The sequence below is a fragment of the Chaetura pelagica genome, unplaced genomic scaffold (genome assembly GCF_000747805.2).
Source record: "Chaetura pelagica isolate M959 unplaced genomic scaffold, ChaPel_1.0 scaffold3, whole genome shotgun sequence".
NCBI classification, from domain to species: domain Eukaryota; kingdom Metazoa; phylum Chordata; class Aves; order Apodiformes; family Apodidae; genus Chaetura; species Chaetura pelagica.
In genome coordinates this window covers 16,150,608-16,172,235 of record NW_009952974.1, presented here as the reverse complement: position 1 = coordinate 16,172,235, position 21,628 = coordinate 16,150,608, and the positions used below count along the sequence as shown (strand labels likewise).

Genomic DNA, 21,628 nt, shown 5'->3' with positions numbered 1-21,628 from the left:
AATTCAATAAACCTCTCCTGCTACCAGATCTTGATTATTTCTTAGCAATGAACTAGACAATAATACAACCCCAAAGCAGAATAATCACCAGGTAAAACTGTCTTTCAAACAGACAATCCCTCATTGTGTTTCTGCATTGCAGAGTGGTTTGAGTGCATATTCAGCCATAGGCTGAGTCCCACATTCAAGAAGTGTTTGAAAGGAGACAGAAAAATATAAGGAACTAATAACTGGGTAGGTAAAAGTGATACAGTCCACGTTGCTGGTCAACTCCAATGTTTGACTAGGAAGAAGGTACTTGGTGTATTCGAAGAGGGACATGCAGAATTCAGCTGCAGAAACAGTGAATGGCTCCACCTAAACCAAATTGTTTTCATCTCCCCACAGTTAAACAGAATTCATACAGTCACATGTGCCCATGAACTCAAACCAGTCTTTTGTCCTGTCATGAACGTAATCAACCTTATATTTTCCTTTTGGTGTCTTCCGTATTCACAGCTTCAGAATATTTTGAATCATAGTGGCCTCCAGTACCACTTAGAGTTCATCCTAGTGACAAGATAATAAACAAATTATTCTAAAAGTAAAAATAAACCCCAAGATTATTAGGGGGTTTTTTGGTGTGTGATTTTAGTATTTCTCCAGGGTACTGATTTTTCAGCTGGAAAACCATTTCTTAAATAGAATTTGGGGTACTTCTTAACAGCTGTATATTAATTTCTCCTGAGTTAAAATGTCCATCCCAGTTTTGCATTAATCAGCCTCTCTAATTTGGTGCCTGCTTTCTCAATCTAGTCTAGGGATTACACTTAAGGATACAGTGCATCTCAACCAACTATCTTCAACACGCACATCTGTAATTCTGCTAAGTCTTGCCATAACTGATGCTGCAGCTGCAGCGTTCCTTCCCTACTGTATCTGTGGACATGGAGAACAGAGTTTGAATAAATTATAGCAAACAAAACAAGTGAAACTAAAATGTATCTGGTCTTATTTGAAGATGTGGCATTTAATATTTCACAGACAAACAGCAACTATTAGCATTGTTTTAAAGGGCTACAATAATACAAGGCTTTTGCAAGGCCCCACAATAAGTATACTTACCTTATTTCTAGGTTTTTTTCTTTTTCCTTTATTTTGAATTGCTTCTAATTTTTCATTCAAAAGATCAGCAATACCTTTTGCATCTCTGCTGTCTATATATTCACCAAGAACATTTTTCTTAAAAAGAAAAAAAATAGGTGTAACATATTACCCATGCTCTACACTTACTTTCTAAATGCTTAACTTTCAGATAAAATCCAAGAAGAATGCATGGAAGAAGAGAATGGCTCTGGTAGGTTATGATTCACATATATATGTTTATCTGCATTTAAACAATGCTAATTGTCTTTATAATAAGAACCACTCTGAGATGCTAGTTTTCAAAACTACAGATTTTGAACTACACAAGTTCTGTTTTCTTCCTTAAAGAAACCTGAAATAGTTATAGTTTTCTCACATGTATTCATTTAAGTATTTAATACAGACAGCCACTGCAGTCTGCCAATTTGTAATTCGTGTTCATGGAATCTTTCAGTGTGGGTTGCTACTTTTAAGACCTGAAAAACCATTACCCTCTAGCACAGAAACGTTTCTCTAAATTTGATGGCATTGTGTGAGGAAGCATTTCTAGAAATTCCCCTAACAGATTAAGTTAAAACAAGAAAAGGAGAGTATAATTACATTAATTGACTTAACTATCAGAATGCATTGAATGCTTTCTCTTCAGCATTAATATATTTAAAAAGAATACTATAGTATTATTGATATTTAATACTTCTACAAAAATAAAGGCAATTTTGTAGAAGTATCTGGATGCTTCTAAGTTTTTTATTTTATTACTACTTAACTGTTAGTACAAAATGTTGATTTCAATAGAGTCACACTGATAACTGAAACAGTGATAAGGTTTGTTTTTGACACAGAACACAACTAAATATTTTTAATAAATTTTCTATCTCCAAATACATTATTTAAGTAAAATTTATGATGAAATGTTATTATTACTTTGAAAGAGTATTTCCCTTAAATGAAGTTGTCCATATTTCATTTAGAGCAAGATTTTTGTAGCTGGTGGTAGAATTGGTAAGGGTTAAAAAACTGTCACAGGAAACCCTGCAAAATTAAACCCTGCTTCTTGTTAAGCAGACTTTAGTTATTGTTCTATTAATTTACAATTTATTATTTTCCAATAAATCATCATTCCTGTATTATTGTACTAATCATAGAATCATTAAGGTTGGAAGGGACCTTAAAGATCATGAAGTTCTAACCCCTCTGCCATAAGCAGGGAACCCTACCACTAGACCAGGTTGCACAAAACCTCGTCCAACCTGGTCTAGTCCAACCTGGGGCATCAACAACCTAATAATTTAAACCTAATATTTTAAATATTACTGAAATGAGTTATTATTATGCACTTTACTATGTTACAGAAATAGTCTCTTAATTCTTAATGTGAAATGAATTACATCTACTAACAGTACCTGCTCACCATTGTATACATAGGAGATACTTACCTTTGTTCCTTGGTAGGGGTAAAACTTAACTGTAGGGTAGGCTCTGATATCAGCAGTTTGACAGGTCTGAGCATACATCTGACAGTCTACTTTTCCAGCTTTTACTTTTCCTTTAACAGTCTAAAAAGAAACATTTATTAGAAACAAACTTAAGGTTTTCATGGGTGACAGTAAGCAAATAACTTGAATAAGCCAGCAGTGCAGCTAAAAGTAGACAAAAAATGTTGCTCAGATCTCAGTACTTGCTTGCTTGCTTCTCAGAATGTTAACCCTGTTATCAGAAGTCACTACATCTTCAGCAGAGCACTTCTTGAATTCAGGGCAAAGCACATCACAGTTCCCAATATCACCTCATTATCAGCTGAAGTCTGTCTCAAAAGAGGGTGTGTGTGTCTGTGCAACAGACAATACGCACTAGCACATGGGACCTAGAAGTGTGGATTTGCAATGAGATGGAGGATCACTGGAAGTATGTGATTTTTGGATGATTGCTAAGAAATAATATGCTGATTAATTATATTTTAACCTTTATGAGTATAACAACCTAGTAAAGAAGTTAAAAACCTACCTTTGCTAGCATCTCAAATTCAGGAGCAAAATTTTGGCAAGGTCCACACCAAGGAGCATAAAAATCAATGACCCAGTGATCTTTTCCATTCAGAACTTTTTCTGTGAAACTCTGAGGAGTCAGGTCTACAGACACTTGTGGTAAATACCTGTGGAAAGGAAGAACAACAGTCATCATCCATTAAAAAATTTACCCATACATAATTGCATTTAAGCAAAGAAATGTTTCTGAAATCAGTAATATTAGTAGTCTTGAAATCCCTACTCCACTCCTTTGTACTATAGGAGAATCACTTTTTAGAAGTGGTAGACAAAATAATACGGTTTTCAGAAAATGGGAGGACAGGAAGGAGTACACTCTTTTTTCTGCATTTTAAAAGCTTGAGTTAAAAAATGTGGAAACTCTAGCATCTTAAATTAAGCAATACATATACCAGTTTCTAATTCTTAATCTACATAGTATTTAAATGTTAATTTCTCCTAGAAAGCAAACTATGTAAGTGGCTTGTGAACAAAGTTTAAGGCTGTAACTTACCCAAATGCCCAGCCTCTCAGCGAATATGAATCTCTGTGCCATCCATTGTAACTACTATAAAAAGATTAAAAAGAAAACAAAAATCCAGTTGCACAGTAGTATGAATGATGTTTGAAATAAAACCCCACCACCCTGTAGAGTAGAGGTGATGAAATAATGAGCTTCAATGCATATGTTTTAGGAGATATTTCCACCTTGCTTTCAAATCTGAACAAGTCAGTCTAATTAATACAATTTAAACATACAGAATTATGACTAGAAGATAAGAACAGGAAGAAAATTCTATGTCAAGTGAGTAAGAAACTTGGAGCACATAAACTTTAATAGCTAGAACTACATTAAATCAAGGATCTTTGGTAATAACTCCAGATAAAATTGCAGGCTCTAAGAAACACAAGATCTAAAGATTTTTTTGTCTTTTCTAATTGATGTTCATTTATTACAATAAAACAATTGTTAATTATATGCATTTCCCTCAATTTGACAGTAGAAAAGCCAGGCAAACTGGTTACTTGGACAAGGATTTATTGCTTGCATTTTGGGGCATTGCTAGTTTTGAAATTCCAGTGACAGGTTAGAAAAAAAGATGAATTTGGGATTTATATTCACTTATTTACAACTCTGTAACCAAGTACTTTGCAGTAGATTTGCCTTGTCTAAATCTGACAGTAACTTCTGGTGATCTTTAAGAGACAAATTTCCATATTTGCTGACTCATGATTAGGAATCTGGCATTTAACAGTCATATTCACCAACTTAGTTGTTTTCAACAAGAAAAAAATAATGCTGCTTTTAAGAGAAACTTTATCTAGAAGAACTGAATAAAAGCAAGTAGTCCAATGATGAAAACTACTGAAGTGTGTGCCATTATACACTAGGATGAAGAGGCATTGCAATTTATTATCTGCCAGCATTTAACAGAACTTTCCAATTTGTAAAATAGTGAAGCAACACATCTGCAATTTCAGATGCTTAGCTAGCTTAAAATATGCATGTACTTCCTGAAGTCTCAGGATCTTTAAACAGTATTGTGAAATGGAAGGGACAGGCTGTTTGGTTTTAGCCAGATTTAATTTCCCATAGAATATTTTGGTTTATGATTAATGGCTGCACACTAATGATACAATGAACGGGATGACTGAAGATAGGATGGAAAATTTTTGCAATGGTGCAAATAGACTTGGTAGGGAGGATGATCAGATGGCTACATGGCTCTGTTCTCTAAAGAAAAGCTACAATCAATGAAGCCTAGTATTGTTTTTATATTACATGATTTGAATAATCTACTGTAACAGACAATTGAAGTTAGAAAAATGGCAGTAGATAATGAACAAAAAATAAAAAGATTCCTGAGGCAGTCTCAGTTCAAATTACTGAAATGAAACAACAAAATGAAATGACACTGGTTTGATATATCAGTCAGTAACATCTAGGACTGTAGTGCTGTTAATAGCCTGTCTTAATAGCTGTGACAAACCTTTTCTATACAACAGAAGATTTATAGCCATCTTGTTCCATGTCATCTAACATTTCCCAAACTGAAGTGAACTACTTACTAATATTGATGAGCTGTGTTTGATTTTTGAGGAAAGAGTCTTATTTCAGGATATCCCCGAACACTTTCTTGGTGACAGAAAGAATAGTATTTTTGACAATCCAGACTGCCCACACTGATTAATCCATTTAGCATCTGAAAAAAAGGAAAACCTACAATCAAATATGCTAATCAATAATACTACAATTCCAATAATACTTTAGGATTTTAGTTGTAATCAGTTGAGGAAAAAACAACAAAACAAACCAAGATTATCACAAGCCTTTCTTCTTTCCTGCAGATGGGTCACTGGTATGTAATGGGAGACAGCCAGCCAGGTAAATTCCCATCACGCACATATATTTTAGCATAAACTGCATGCACACAGCTCCCGAGGTTGCCTCAATAGGACACAGGAGTGTAGTTACTTAGTAACAGGATTACCTTGTTACCATTTTTCATCTCATAGGCTCACAACTTAACACAGATCCTACTTCAGTGCAGATGTTTCAGTTGCACAGTTGGCCTGTGTCTTGAGCACACTCTTAATTGTTGCCATGGCCCAAACAATCTGGCATGGGCAGGGAAGCTGGTGATTACTGACTGTTACTATAGAGCTAATAATAGAATGCTGACATTTGTCCAGAATAGAGAATTCTGGCTATAACTCCTAATTGAGGTAAGTTCTAAATGTCTGAAAATCTGACTTGTTTCCACAGCCCTATCTTTTTCCCCAGAGTTTCTAGTTCAAATTCCCAGAAGCATGTCCAGAAAAACCCAGATGGTTGTCAGTAAAGTAGTATTACCTTTGCAAATGAGAGAACACTGTAATGACCTTGCAAAACAAAAATACCCTTCCCAACCCCAACAATTCCATTCTGAAGTATGTGTACTTCAGCTAACTGACAGTCAGCCTCAAAGTGTATTAATTTATTTTCAGAGAAGAAAAAAAGATCTCGGAACAAAACCTTTCTAAATAGAGGAAATAATTAAGATGGGTGAGATTGAACTCCTGTAATCTTAAATTCAAGTCAGAGGTTTCACCAAGGTCTAAGTCCCATCTTTAAGATGACTAATGATTCACACTGTTGGGTGTGAATTACCTGTTTTGCCTGCAGTATTAATGACTAGACTTTCTCAGTTGACAAATCTCTATAACAGCAGTTGTTACCGTCTCAGTAATTCCAGAGAACAGGACACAAAAGCCCAAAAAATGTTTCTATGTCATTTACCCTGGCCATTTTTTTCCATTCTGGCATTAAAGCCTGACAAGGTCCACACCACGGAGCGTAGAAGTCAACCATCCAGATTTCCTCTCGTTTTCTTCTCTGAACTAATTCAACAAATGTCTCTGGTGTTAGGGAGACCACTGATGGATTCCTAAGATCCTAAAGTAAAGAGAGTTTATAGGCATAAACTTAGCAGCAATAAGTTATCTAGTACCCAGTGCCATCACATGCAAACTGACTGTGCCAAACTGTAAGAATGCCCCTCTTTTAGTGAAATTTGCTGGCTTCTGTGGTAAGGAAGAGTCCACACCATCAAAAGACACCCAAAGGCATCCTTTCAACCTAACAACCCTATTCCTGATTTGCCAAGAAGAGCTATATATTAAAAAAAAACAAAAAAAAACACAACAAAAAAAAACAGCGATGTTTGCTGTTGCTTCTTCATAAAGGGAGCAAAAGGCAAGAAATTCAGCTTAGCTGGCAAGAGCAGGCATTATGAGACTCAGCCATGCTGAGGCTGAGATGCAGAAAAATATGTATGGTGCACTAGGGGCCTCTGCATATCAGCTGAAAAAGAGTGATCACCTGTTCCTGAATGTGTGCTCTTAAACCTGCTTTTTCTGGGCTGCCTGCAGAGAATGAACAGTCTCTTCAGAGTGGAAAATAGCCTGTGGATCTAGCATAGAGAACCTGAATGCTACAGTAAAGATGGGCAGCAGAACTCTGTGGAGTACCAATGATTTGCAGTTCTGAAAGTTACAGTTCAAGAAACAGCTGAGAAGCATGAAGGGCAGCAAGATAATTGACAAAAATGTGAACCTCCTCCTGTGTCAAGGTGTGTACGTGAGGCATTTTCACCTTGATATTATAGCACTTCAAACTTTTAATTCCTTTATCTTCTTTATGAGGTAGAAATCACTACTATTACTTTGCAGATTGGAAGGAATCTTAAGTAATTTCCTAATGATTTCAAATAAATTACCTATAGGAAAATTAATCCATTAGGTGTCATGTCCTTGACAGTTACTGGATGACTTCTCTTGTGCAATTATTTCATTCTTTATCTTACTAGCCAAATTAATTAAAAAAAAATGAAAATCAAAACTGTAGAATCATTCAACTAAAGAATGTTTGTGGATGAGCTGCCTACAGAGCATGACTGCAACTAGGATTGTAATTTACGTACCTCTATAAACTCCAAGATCTGCTCAGCAGAGTGATGTCCTTCGTATTCATGAACATCAGACTGATTGAACACAACTGTTGTTGGATAAGCTCGAATGTTATGCTAACAAAACAGACAATGAGAAATTGCAAGGAATTATCATGTTTCACATACTTTCCTTCAACTGCGGTCAGTGGCTCACAGCTGCTAATCTACCCAGTTGGTACAGTGCAACTGCTCAGATTTACATGCAGATTGGCGTTTGAAACTATAATAATAAATTAACTGAAGCAGAAGTTAAGCAAATATATACATGGAAAACTGGGCAGGATTTTTTAAAAAATAATTAAATTCTATTACTATATCTTTAAATAAGTGTGAACTGCTAAGTAATAGGCTTTATTTTACTTTGAAATTGCTCCTGCACTACCCCTAAGTGCTACAAAACAAAAAGCAAAGTCAGTCAGGCTAAACTGAATCAGAAATGGTTTTGCAGGCATCTTCAGAAAGTGTCCCATTTGGTTTACTACCCCTAAGAAAGTAGTATGAAAGAATAAGCATTGTCTGTCCCTACCCCCAAGTACAAGAAAATAATATTCTTTGAAAGGATTGGTTTTAGTTTTTTCAGCTCCCGCAGCTTACCATGTTGCAAAGTCCTTCATGGACAGTACAGTCTAGTGTTCCAAATTTAAGCTGACCATATAGATGTTTTGATGCTTTTCTTAGCTCTGGTAACAAAGCTCGACAAGGAGGACACCACTAGAAGACAAAATGCAAGTCAGTGTAATTCCTTTCCCTGCAGTTGGTTCTCAGGAGAATGTAAACTTCTTGAGATTAATAATATGCTGCTTTGACAACAGACTCCGCTAAATGCAAAACCCACACAGTTTAGGAACTACTGCTGCCGAGGAATGAGAAACTACAACATCTAATGATACTGAAGGACACTTCGCAAATACTGCTACTGTTTTGTTACATAATTACAAAACAGATTTTAGAAGAAGAGAAATACTAAATGTTTACCGGTGCAAAGAAATCCACAAGCCATGGTTCCTTTTCTTTGTCAGGAAAATTTTGAGGTCCCAGTGTGATGACATGTGAGTTGACACTTTCTTTGGCAAATGCAACAATGTCATATAAGATCTTCTTTCCTTCAAAGAACAATGTAGCAAGAAAACTTAATTTTTCTCTACTAGATATCTCATTAAAAAACTCAGTGATAGCAACAGGAATCCTTCAGTTCCCTTGAATGATCTTTAGATGTGGCCTTCTTAAATAAATTGAACAGTACTGGCTTAGTTTTTCTCAGGAAGACAATATTAAACTGTGTAAACCTATGCAGGTCAGGCATACTTGAGGGGATAGTTGATATTTGGCTAAATATTAAACTGGATGTTTACACCTAATGTTAGCAAAAGAAGTTTTATCCAAGAGAAAACATGTTTTTGTCAAAAAGAAATTAATGCTTTTTGTGACTGGACTACTGGCTGTTTTACCATCTCACTGGTGTTTGCTGGAATTAAGAAGTTACTATTCTAGATGCACTTGCCTTGGCAAAGGTATTGACACAGTAAAAAACTTCAAGCAAAAAAAAAGTAGTATTGATAAATCGGTTTTTTAGATGTAACTGAAATTTCTCCTGACATAGCTCTAGTGGGCAAAGATCAAGTATTTTCTTACTCTTCATGTATATATTTGTCTGAAGTAATGAGAGTTTGTGTGTGGAAATGAACTGAGAATAAGAACTTAGGGGTAATTAAATCGGAAGTGACTGCACAATAACTTATTAAGATTTAGTACTGTTCTTAGGTTTTAAACTGCTGAAGCCCTTCAGTATAACATATAAAAAACCCCTGGTTCTTTCCAGTATTATATTGTTACAAATACTGGAGTGACATGACTATTGGCAAACATTCTAGATGCCATCTCTTTTGTAAATAGTAAACCAAACCATTCAGAAAAGAATATATGTAGTGTAGTACAATGGATTCTTCTTACACTATTTGTGATCTAGCCATTATAAAAAGATTTAAACATGCAGTATGTATATAACTCTTTCTTAGCTTCTCTGCAAGAGCAGAGTTTTCTAAGTGGTCAAAAACTTTTCTCCTTTCTTCATGACAGTGCTTAGGCTCTGATGTAATTTTAGCAAGCTGTTTCTAATACTTCAGAAGCTGGAAAATGAGAACCTCAGCTTGCATAATTGTCTTGTGCCATATTTTGGATAAAGCCACCTATTGCTGCAAGCTACAGTTTTGCTTCAGTCGCATTTCTTCAAAGAGCATTTTTGTATCCTTTCAGTGATATACAGTAACATAGTTACAAGTCTTTGACGGAAACTGCTACTTTGGAAATGAAAGTAAGTGGTAAAAGTGTCAATATAGATTTTCTTGGATGGAAGTCAAAACATGGAATTTGGTATAGTGTAGTAATGCGGGAAATCAAACCCAAGTTTCTCGGTTGGCATCACTGTACAGCTAGCATGTTAAGCTTCTATGCCACCCAAAGCAGAAGTTTGTCCTGCCTGGCTTCAGAGATTTCATTTGTGTGTAATTATGTAAATGATGTTCAAATAGACAGAATAGTAAAGACAAAATACATCTCTTGGCATCAGATGTCTGCTTACCCAGGAAAAAAAAATACTACAGAAAATAATAAGTTTGTGCAAGGCTACAGTAAGGTTAGACCAGCAAATACTAGAACTACAAAACTCTTTTGGGAAAACATATGCAGTTTGCCAAAGATAGTGTAATAATCTCAAAGTGCTTATGTAATGATGATTTAAACTTGCCAAAGTTTCCCTTACCATGATGAATTTCATAATCTCCAGTTCCTTTTCCTTTGAAGACTGCTAAACAAGGCTGATACACATACAGTTTGTTGCAGATGCTTGGTGAGGAAAGACAGTCAAACTTGCCAACCTATTTAAGAGACAGTGCTATTTTAATTAAGGCATCCTAATTTATATAAATTAACATATTTTGAAAAGCATTAAGTTAGGATAGATTCATTTAAAAAAGATAAAAAATATAGAGAAGTAGTAGCCTTTTTATAAACAACAGAGGTCTTAAGACAATCTTGTTACTGCTGTTCAAGGAAAACTACTTGCACAGCTATAATAGGTTGTTTGCTAATTTTTAATTTAAAGGCAAAAGCAGGGAATAAAGTCTTAAAGAATCCTCTTTTTTTTTCCCCCTCCAAACAAAATAGCAAGGAAGCAAAGAGCCATCTAAAATAAATGTGACATTAAAATTCTTCTAGTTAATGCAACAATTCGTGAAAAATAAATACCTTATAGAACAATACAATCCATATGTCTTTAGTACAAAGTTTGAATTTGGATTCTTTTTATTAAGAAAAAATTCAAGAGAATAATAGGGTTTTCTAACTAAAATACAGTTTCCTTTACATCAAGTTGATGTTAAGTGTCAACTTTTCATTGTGAGCTGAATAGGATCTGCAGCAACATTTCCCATAAGAGAGGAGATTTAAAAAATAATCTTCCCTAATCACTTCTAAATTGTTTAAACTGCATGGGAAACTTAATTGCTTGCTTTAAATAAGAAGCTTTACTACAGGGCCACCATATGATAGTGTATCTCTTTCCGTACTAGAGGTGGCAGGTGGTAGTAACAGCTTATCATAATGAAACCCATAATGACTTGCTCTCTGAATTTAAATGGTATTCTACACTAGATGAGTGAGCAGTCTTACCTGAATATGTTCATCTTTAAGTAAAAATTTAAGTTTCTTAAATTCCTGTGTACTTGCTTTATCACTGTCCCCAAACTGGAAGAAAAGTAGCCATCGGTGATGAGCCAGACGGTCCTTTAAATGAAATTAAAAAAACCCAAAGAAAACAGTAAGAACAAACCCAAAACACAGCAAAATCCAACTTACACCAGCCTGTAAATTCCTCTTATATTTTATAAAGGTAAATGCTCTTCCCTAACTGACCTCCTCCACTCAACAAATTATTTCATGTGGTCCTTCCACTAAAGTTAATTTTACTGAATCATACACAGGAAATAGGAAAAAAAAAAACCCTGAAAACCAGTTGTCTACATGCCACCCTCTCTACTTCTAGTTTCCCTGGACATCAAGCTTTTAAGTGACACTAGAAGTCTGAAAAGAGGTTTCCTTTTTTTTTTCTCAGAGGCATGAGAAATTTTTATGACTTCTATTTCAGTCCATATGTAAATTATTATGGATTAGTAAGTATTCTTTTTCTTTCTTACATCACTGATAAAAACATTTGAAATAAAATTCTCTGCCATGTAGTTGATTAAAAAAACCCAAAAAATAGAAAGCTACAGTTGCAGAGTGAGCTGCAATTGCAGTTTCTGTGGTGTTCTATTTTCCTATGAAATACATGACCCCTCCTTACTTTTGTTGTTCTGCTAAACAACAGAAATAAATACAGACAAACAATGTTAAATACTTTTGGCTACAGGGGAGAAAAATAATTTTCAGTTAATGAAATACTAGATGGTTTTATCAACAGGACTTAAAAAAATATAAGAACTATTTAAAATATAAAAATATATTATTTAAAGAAATCTTAACTTTTTTTTAACGTACCTCTAATGATACTGCAGAGATAATTTCAAAGTCTGGCAGATGCTGCATTACTTCCTGATATATTTCTCTGGCATCCAAGGAGTTCAGAAACTAGGAAGGCAAGTTAACTGTGTTTGTTATAAGGAATTACAACCATCAGCCTGATTGTTGATGACTACTACTCAATGCATCAGGGACATAATTCTGATTTGTTCCTTTCCATTAACTGAAGAGTAGAGTTAATATTTGATCAGCTTCTTTTTCATATATATAGGTTCTCAAATATCCCTCTCAGAATACTGCTTTTTAGTTTGCTTTCCCACAATATTAAACTCAACATACTGCATTTTGTCAAAACGGGTGTTAAGTATCTCAAAATTTCAAGCCAAATTTGCCAATCAAGTTTACAAGATTTCCAATCTAATTTTACAGCCTTCCTTAACTGCACTGTACAGATATTTAAGTTTCAGTGATTCTTTTTAAATTTAGGAAGTAATATGAATCAGTAACTCAGAGCTGGTAAGTTACAAGGTTGCAATTAGGCAGGTTACAAATTTAACTTCCTCCTTTTACACTTCTAGACAACAATAGTGACAATAAAGGAGCAAGCCATGCTTCAAACTGAGAAATGTCTCCCATAATTAGGGAAGTTAAACCTACCATACAAATGGAGGAGGAGGCTGCACTATTAGAATACAGCCGAACAGCATAATCTGTACCAACAGACAATGTAGGAGTACTTTTATCACACATGTCAGTACTCTGTTCAGTGTAGCATTTCTCAGACTTGAGACACCTGAGGCATATTCCTTCTGGAATAAAAACTGGCAAACCTCCCAAGCTTGCCCAGCATAGCTGGGTTGCAGTTTCAGAACTAGTTCTTGGACCTGTCACAAAGCACATCCCACCCCTGGACTCCCTCAGCTGTCCAGGGAGACTCCTGGGGAGGCTGGTACAGGCTGCTGCTACTGCAGTGTGCTCCTGGCCACCCAGTGTACCAGCAAACGGGAACTACCCCCAGGAATGGGCTGCCTTAGAAGCCAGGAGGCTCATACCAGCACATATAAACTTAGAGGAAAAAGGAAAAAAAAACATCTTTTCAGTTGTATATAATAAATCTGGAAATTATTTATACGCTCCTTTGTCATTGTCATAACCTTATTTTATCTAAATACAGAACGGTTGAGAAACAACTCGTACCAAAACACCTCCTTTTTCTTTGTTATTTATGGTGGCTCCAGGTGGAAAGTATGCTGTAGTACTAGATGAGATATCTAAATTATCACAAAGCTCACCCTGGGTGCCACAGTCCATCCAGCCTACGTTAACAAGACCTTCCTGTAATAAAAAAAACAGTAACACAAAACAACAAAAACAAACATAAAGAGTATTTTTAAATTTCAGGTTCAGAAATGCTTTTGAAAATCCCAACTCAAGCAATTATATATAACATTTAGAGAATGGAATGAGACCACATTTTAAATAATTAGTTAATATTAATTTGTATTTTATAAAATTCTTCAATAATAGCTACTAAGTAGTAATATCTACTAAGTCAAAATATTTCACTCTTCTGAAAGCAATTTGGTGAAATCTTTGTTTCACTAAACTCAGTGAGAGTTGTGGTGACAACTTTATGCTTTCAGTTCTGTTATTTTAACTGGAACAGGTGTTACGTTCAGAGTGTCACACAGCTTACCAACATGCCAGCAAGCTTAAGGCGCGTTTGGTAACTCAAGCAATCTGCAAAGTAAAAATTATTTATTTACAAACATAAAACTTTATTAAGAAAAACTATTAATGCACTAAAACAACTCCTGTTTAGAATTATCCCTTTCCTCCATACAAAGGTAAGAAACACAGAATTCTATTTTCTAATATGTTAATATTTTATTTGCTATACTAAGATTGACCTTTAAAATCTCTTCTTAACCAATGTTTAAAGAAACCAAACCCAACAGGTATATCTAGATACTGTCTTGGAATGAGATTTCAATGGAAAATTCAGTGTTCTGATAATAACTCACTATAATAAATACATTGTATGCTCTAATTACCCATCCAGACTTCCAACAGTTACCTTCTAATGCAAATTTATTTTCTGAAATAAGATGTATAAAACTGACTTTAATTGGACCAAAGTTGAAAATTTAATAACAAATGGACTGCAACTTGTCATCAGGCGATTTACAAATGTAAACCCAAGATTGCAGCTCTGATTATTCAGTTCACAGAGCAAAGGTCTCTTCATAAGACTGAGAAATCTTTATTTGTCAAAGGTGTAATGCATTTACTTAGCTCTACCAGCTAATCAGGGCAACCTTCTCATACATTGTATCCAATACTGATCCGAAGAAAGTGACAGCTACAAAAATTAATGCAAATCTAAAATCTGGCATGACAGTGGTGGTAAGAGCCAATTATTATATCCAAACCTAAGAGAAAAAGCTCATTTTTGATAACTAGTGGTTTAATGGGTGATACACCCTTTGTTCTACTCAGCTATCATGACAAGCTGGCATGCACTCATTGGAGCTTCAGCTGGAAACTGAAGTCAGAGGCCTTTTCTGTCAGTTCCCTTCCTGAGGGGTTACACTTGAGTGCTGCTGTAATGACTAAAGGGACATTACAGAAGCACAATAGCATAATCTATTAATGTCTTTTTTGTCAAACTGTCTCTAAAACAGAGTTTAAAATGACCCACAGTCCAAATACTATGATCACCTAACATGTTTTGTAACTTCTATTAGAAGCAAAAGGGATTATGCCATTATTCTCTTTGCCATATTTGAAAACTATTTAATAGACCTACCCCCACGTTCAGCACAGAAGGTGATCAGCCAACCAACACCAGAAGCAAATGAAGATTCAATGGCATTAACAAAGTTTCCTACAAGTGAAACAATTTGCATCAGTTTATGACTATTTAACTGTCTGTGAAACAAGGAGGTTTTGTGTTTTTATTAGTAAATTACAGTAAACTATGTTTAATCTCAAAAATAACACTTAGCAATAGTTGACAGATTCAGTTGCATACATAAGTTTCTGTCATATTTTATATTGTAAAAGCAACTTCAAGAACACACCCCCAGGCAAAATACATGAACATTACCTGCCCATAACTCGGTGACTGTGCTTGTAACATATTGCATGGCAAAGTTCTTTAAGCTCTCTTTTGACCTGTCTCCATAATATTTCACTGGTTGCTATACAAGACAAAGAATAAAGTTTATAATGTAAAAAAAAAAAAAAAAAAAGAAAAATCACCCCCAAACCTACATTGTTTTAATACAACAGTATTTACACAGCTGTGGGATTCCTCCCCAAACCTTAGCTCTAACTGTTCTCTTCTTCCCATATGGCAACGTTTAGAATTCAACTTTTATTTAAAATTTGTAATGTGATTTATTTCCAAGCTGCAAAGCATGATGGACATAATGCAGCTAGCATGGAGGAAATCTTATGGAAGGAATTTCCAGGTTTATTTAGGTATGTGGACATATTCTTTAGACTCAAACCCACAGGCTATTATTTGTATTTGAGAAGTCCTTTACAATGCTGTAAGAGAATCTGTTCAAGTAGACTTACTGCTTTGGTACAGCACCACTGCTGACAGCATCTCCTCATATCATGTGATAGGTTGCACAGTAAAATGATTCCAAAAAAAGCACTGTATAAACCAGGTATCTATTTTTGAAGTTAACTTTCTAAAATAATTTAACCAAGGTGAAGGAAGAGAAAAAGCAATTTATTAAAAGGAAATAATATATTAAAAGAAAGATCTTTATATAGATCTGTGATTGACAAGCATTGAAGAAATACCCTTCCAGATTTCAGTCTTTCTTAAAATACTTGACGTTTCATCACTCACCATTCCAGTTTTGAAAACATACAGACTGGGGTAACTGTTGATCCCCTTAATTCGACAAAGCATTCTGTTATCTCCACAGTTGACAGCTCCGATGCGTATCAAACCATCCATCTCCTTAGCAAACTCCCTCCACTAGAAAAAAAAAGGGAGGGGGAAGAAGGATATTTTCTTATAAAGATATATTTTATTCATGGCATCTTGTTTTTATTTTCAGCTTCAGTGTAAAAATCAGCTTCAGTTTTAGGCTGTTAAAAACAATGATGTTTCAGTGAATTTGCTTGTTACACGTACCGTAGGTGCTAGATCATGGCAGTGGGAGCATCGAGGAGAATAAAAATTAACAAACCACAATTCTCCTGAGTTAACAGCAGCATCTAGATGGAAAGAAGAAAATTGCAAGTAAAGCACATATACAATGTAGAATGTACATTTACACCACATTGTTTTCCCCAATAGCTGAATTACGTATTTATGTCAGACACAGTAACTCCGATGGGATAATGCTCATACTGGCTGTTGTAGACAAGAGGACATCAGCACCCTGGCTTTCAACATCTGTTCTATTAAGAATAAGTTTACTCTCTACAGATTAACCTAGCTGAAATGTGTGATCCTGTAAGTCTGGTTACCTTTAAAAACAAAACAAAAGTTATAGAAGATTTATACCCACTAGAAGTTTCAATTTCCTGTAACACTTAGTGTATTTTCATGTTCCATGAGGAAATATTTTTATTTAGAATCCCTGTCTAATGGGTGAAAATGCAATTTACAAATCCAAGGTAATATAATTACTAGAAAAGTCAAGGGAATCAGAATTAAGTACTCCTGCTCATAAAAGAAAACAACAGCAACAAAATATACATGCAGAGGTTATCAGCTTGAATTAGGTGGCTTTCAGTGTCTCAATTTCTGAACATAATTTTTATAGTGTATTTCCTAAGTTATATTTGCCTATATTAAAATATCCTCACAATCAAGCCAGCTAAGAAACATGTAGATTCTGCAAATCAATTAACCAAAGCAAGACCAGGTTCTGATGGAGAGCATCATGTGGTTCTGCTATTAGAATAGTTTACAAAATGGCGTCAGCATGTAGATCCACTCCATGTAAAGGAAACTGCACTCAAATGCAGATGAAAAAAATCACACAAAATCCAGTAATTTTTCTCTCTAGTTTATCTTAGTTGTAAGCATCTTAGCCATAATTTAAAACGAAAAAAACCGATCATGTCCTCACTGAAAATGTTATCTTTCCACACACTGTTTTACTTAGCTATGTATTTAGTATCTGGTATCCCCCTTCTTGTCTTGAACCTGTTGTGCAAAGCACAACTGACTGAATTTCACAGGAAAAAAAATAGTAGAAATATAATAGAAAAGTTCTATCAGGTGCACTTTTTGACAAGTGACCAAAATAATAGTAAAGACAAATTAGGAGAAATAAAATTGTAATTTGAGTAATTACTTCTTATACATCTCACAAAATAGCTTTTCATTTTAATCTAAACAGTTTAATGATATGGATCTATTTGCTAACTAGCATTTACCAGGAAGTGCTGTTGGTTTTGGTTTGTTTTTCTTATCTTAGGATGATTTTCTGATAGTTTTTTGCAGAGAAATGTAAAAAAAAATCTACAGATACAGAGCTCAGAATGTAAAAGTTGTTATTTTGGATTGCCATATTGTCAAACAGATAGCTATTAATTTACAACTTACCAAATTCTCCTCTATCCAATGTTATAATTTCAGGATCATCATCATAAATACCTATTAAAAAGAACGACAATTGCTTTTTATTTTTGCCATCATTTAAAACTAAGAAAGAAATTATCATCTTATTCACAAGACAGAAAACAGAAGACATTACATTTAAATTCAAGTACTAAGTTGGCAAAGACAGTTTTTACCACAAAGCTGTATTTATTTAGTTATATGTAACTCTGGTTTAATCTCTTGCTACAATAGCTACCATCAGAACACAAAAGTTATTTTGGTGTTTAAGCAGACCAGCCACTGACTGAGCACAGAGTTTAAACTACCACTGTTACGGCAAGAGTAGTAGAACTAGCACCAATGAGTTGTCATATTAAAATGCAAGAAGCTTCAGCTGTCAGCTAGAGGGCTATGTCTGGAAGCTTTTACTTCTCTCAGCCTTTTGTTATACAAAATATTTAGATCACAAAGGTGTTTCAGCTACAAGCTTCTCTACTAACAGCATGTGTGAACACAGTGGAATGAAGTGGACAGAATAAAGATAAGGCAGACAGCTTTTCTAAAAAGCTAACCAGTCCTACCTAGAAAATGACCTACTGCTTCAAGTATGCAAGGAGGGCAGTGCAGAGATCCCAGAAATACTATTAGACAGCATTATATTATGCTACTACAGCTACAGATCTTTTACAGTACCTAACATGGTGAGCTGCCATTTCACCCGAGGTATACAAGGATTAAATGCAAATAAATAATGAGAGGAATTAATTTCTACATGTGACAAGATAATTTCTATATTACCATACCACTACATGTATATATCATGTAATGTAATGCATTCACCCATACATTTATAAAAATACCTATCATTTTATATATACATACATATAAAAGACATATTTAAATAGGCTCAACAAAAATGTCCCTCAAAATCCACTTACTTTATCTAAACATAAAAGGTCTTAATGCATTAATGAGTTAAAAAGAATACTGATGAAACATTAACACTGGAATTCCAAGTGAGAGAAAAAAAAACCACTTTGCACTTTAAAAGAATAAACAACAAGTTGGATAACCAATAAAAGGGTAGGCAGCAGGAACAAAAGGCTAGGTAAATAGATTATTACATTTTTAGGTAGCCATTAACAGGGCAAATCAAAGATTGGGTCATCAACAGAGAGAAAATGACAGCGACAGGAAAGCAACCGAGCGGGCAGAAATCTGGAAAGGATACATCAGAAATGCATAAAAAGATCTGAATATTGCATTTACTTGTGACTGCTTTAAGCATGTCACAAACAAACATGTTTGGTATAGTTTGGTATAGTATGTTATACAAACATACTATAACTTACCAAAGTCATAGCGGTAGAAGTGCCAGCTTTCGTAACGGCCTCCCTGCTGCTGATCTTCAAGACCTTTCTCTCCATATTTATCATACTTCTTCCGCAGATCTTCATCTTTAAGTACTTCATAGGCTCTATTTATTTTCAAAAAATTGTCATGTGCATTTGGATCATTCTATTTAAGGAAAACTACAATTAGTAAGTAATGAATAAACCATATTGTATGTATAATACTGAGAAAATAGTCTCAGGAAATATTTTTATACCCCTACTAAAGATGTCAGTTGTGATGGAAGCAGACATTACACAGCAATCTACAAACAAACTACAGTAAAGTTTTATTTTCCTGAAGCCAGATGAGTCTTCTGCTCATTTCTTCCTCCTGACTAAAGTACCAACTGAAACACATAGCAAACTGTTAGGAATAATCACTTTTCTTTCAACTCTTTTCAGTGCAAGAAAAAAGTACTCAAGAATGAAGACTATTTCCTCTATAATCTTCTACTCCCTTAGAATCCCCATTTGTTAAGTTTGAAAATCTCTGCTATAAAGACAGATTCATCCCTTCTGATCTTACAGTGTAGACAGAGGCCCCCTTTTTATTTAAAAAGCATTCTAGTTCTAGGTAGTTTTGGAATTAGAAGGGTGAATAATGTGCAGACATATTTTGAACTCCAGTTCAGGTTCTTACACTGGTGTAGTATGTAACAGAGGTGAGCGAACTCTGCAGCTCTCTCCCAGCCATTTAACTTCTGCTTACATGTTTAAACCAAAGAACACCTTCTCTTAAAGATTCTTGACTTACTTACCTAGGTACATATGAAATTAATTACCATAATGGTATTTGTGTAACATATTAATATTCTATGTCTTCATCTTTAATGTTGAAAATAACTTGTTAAAAAATCTTAAGTAGTATTTGTATACTTGGAAACTACATAATCTGACCCAAAATATTGTTTTGAAAGGTTATAAACACAGGGAAGACAACACTTGCACAGTTAATAGCTACAAGTTGGCATTGCTAACTTTGTTGAGATTTGGCTTTCTCTTTGAGCTTGGTCATGTTCAAAACCACTGTAAAATGTGGGTACTCGGAGGCTTCAACATACTCTGTGCAGGCAGGATCTGAGCTTGTATGGAACATCAGTGCCTTCTGGGGCTCTGTGCAGGTGCAGCTGCACATACAAAGGTCCAAACTCTTGTTATTGCCTGTGAATTTCTGATTATTTCAGGAAATCTTGAGACAAAAGTGATGACATTTAAATTTAAAAATTATTTCTTTGGAAAATACAGACTGAGCTGTTCTGTCTTTTCTAGTTAGTCTAGAGCTCCTTATTACCCTCCCTCAACACACCTTGGCAGTCCAAGAATTTCTGCTTTGTCCTGTTTGATACTTGGAGACTGTTGTCACAGTACAGGCTGGTGTTGTTTGATGTTTACATGAAACTTCACGTTAGGAAAACAGTAAGTTCCCCTTAGCTAAACAGAAAGAGATAATCTCACCAGTTTACCAACTTGATGAGATGGTACAGGTGTAAGTTTTCCTCTATTTAGAGAAACAGACCTGAGAATTAAATATCTTGCTTCTTTTTTATTACAGCAATTTAATATGGCCCAAATTCAACACAACTATGTATTACCAGTCTATCCTATTTTGCAATTTACTGTGCAGAAAATCTGAGCTGAACCGTTATCAGGTGGTTGCATCACCTCACAAGAACAAAGAAACATTTTAGACAAGTGAAACCCACTTTTTGTTTAAACATTAAGACCCTTAGATGAAAAACTTGGACCTGTTAAGGATGTAACTTACCTGATTTTTATCAGGGTGCAACTTCAATGCCAATTTTTTGAACGCTTGTCGTATTTCTCTACTACTTGCTTCTTTGGATACTCCAAGTAAACTATAGTAGTCCTGATCAGTGCACACAAAAACTATTACACATACTAGAACTAGCAATAAAGATCTTTTCAAATATCTACTATAATCTCTTTTGGATACTAAGAACTCCATTACGAAGCTTTTGGAATGTTTACAGGTTCTGATTTGAGCAGGTTTTGGATTCAGTCTCTAGTAAATCAGCCAATGTTTGGAGATACAGGTGTATTTATGCCAGAGCTCTTCAAAATGCTGGTTGTCCTACTTCATGTCTCAAGTGTGGCAAAAGTTACAACCTGTAAGAAGAGGGGTGAAGAAACAATTAAGTATATTTCCCTCTTTATTCAATAAATACACATCTATAGCATGTAAAGAGCCCCGCTGCCAGCCTGTGCAGGCTGCTCACGGACATGAAGCCTCTTGATGGCTCAGGACTGGCTCTCAGAAGCCCACGCAACGGACAGACCATCCCTTGATGGGGTTTGCTGGGACTGAGTTTATCACGCACAGCTTTACCCAATTACTCTAAAGACCAGCTACTTACTTCGCATTTTAAACAGGGTGTTAGCGCGGCTCGCTTTTCCTTCCAACCGAGCCCTGGTGCCTGCGGGGGGACCGGGGACTGCGCTGCCGCCCCGCGCGGGTGAAGCCGCTCGGCCCCAGGACCC

At 35.2% G+C, this 21,628-nt stretch overlaps 1 protein-coding gene across 1 annotated transcript; it reads right to left on the bottom strand.

Annotated features, from left to right (window-relative positions):
• Window positions 1-524: 524 nt before the first annotated feature.
• DNAJC10 (DnaJ (Hsp40) homolog, subfamily C, member 10) lies at window positions 525-21,095 on the bottom strand. Its single transcript, XM_009996195.1, has 22 exons — window positions 20,895-21,095; window positions 19,088-19,253; window positions 17,739-17,789; window positions 16,314-16,396; window positions 16,023-16,154; window positions 15,264-15,357; window positions 14,964-15,041; window positions 13,851-13,894; window positions 13,352-13,489; window positions 12,173-12,262; window positions 11,306-11,419; window positions 10,398-10,512; window positions 8,615-8,742; window positions 8,234-8,350; window positions 7,613-7,714; window positions 6,430-6,585; window positions 5,220-5,353; window positions 3,664-3,717; window positions 3,130-3,277; window positions 2,562-2,681; window positions 1,105-1,221; window positions 525-549 (listed from the first exon to the last, which is right to left on the bottom strand). Exons 1-22 carry the CDS (start codon window positions 21,093-21,095, stop codon window positions 538-540), a joined length of 2,394 nt encoding a protein of 797 aa, XP_009994497.1. The 3' UTR covers window positions 525-537.
• Window positions 21,096-21,628: the final 533 nt, after the last annotated feature.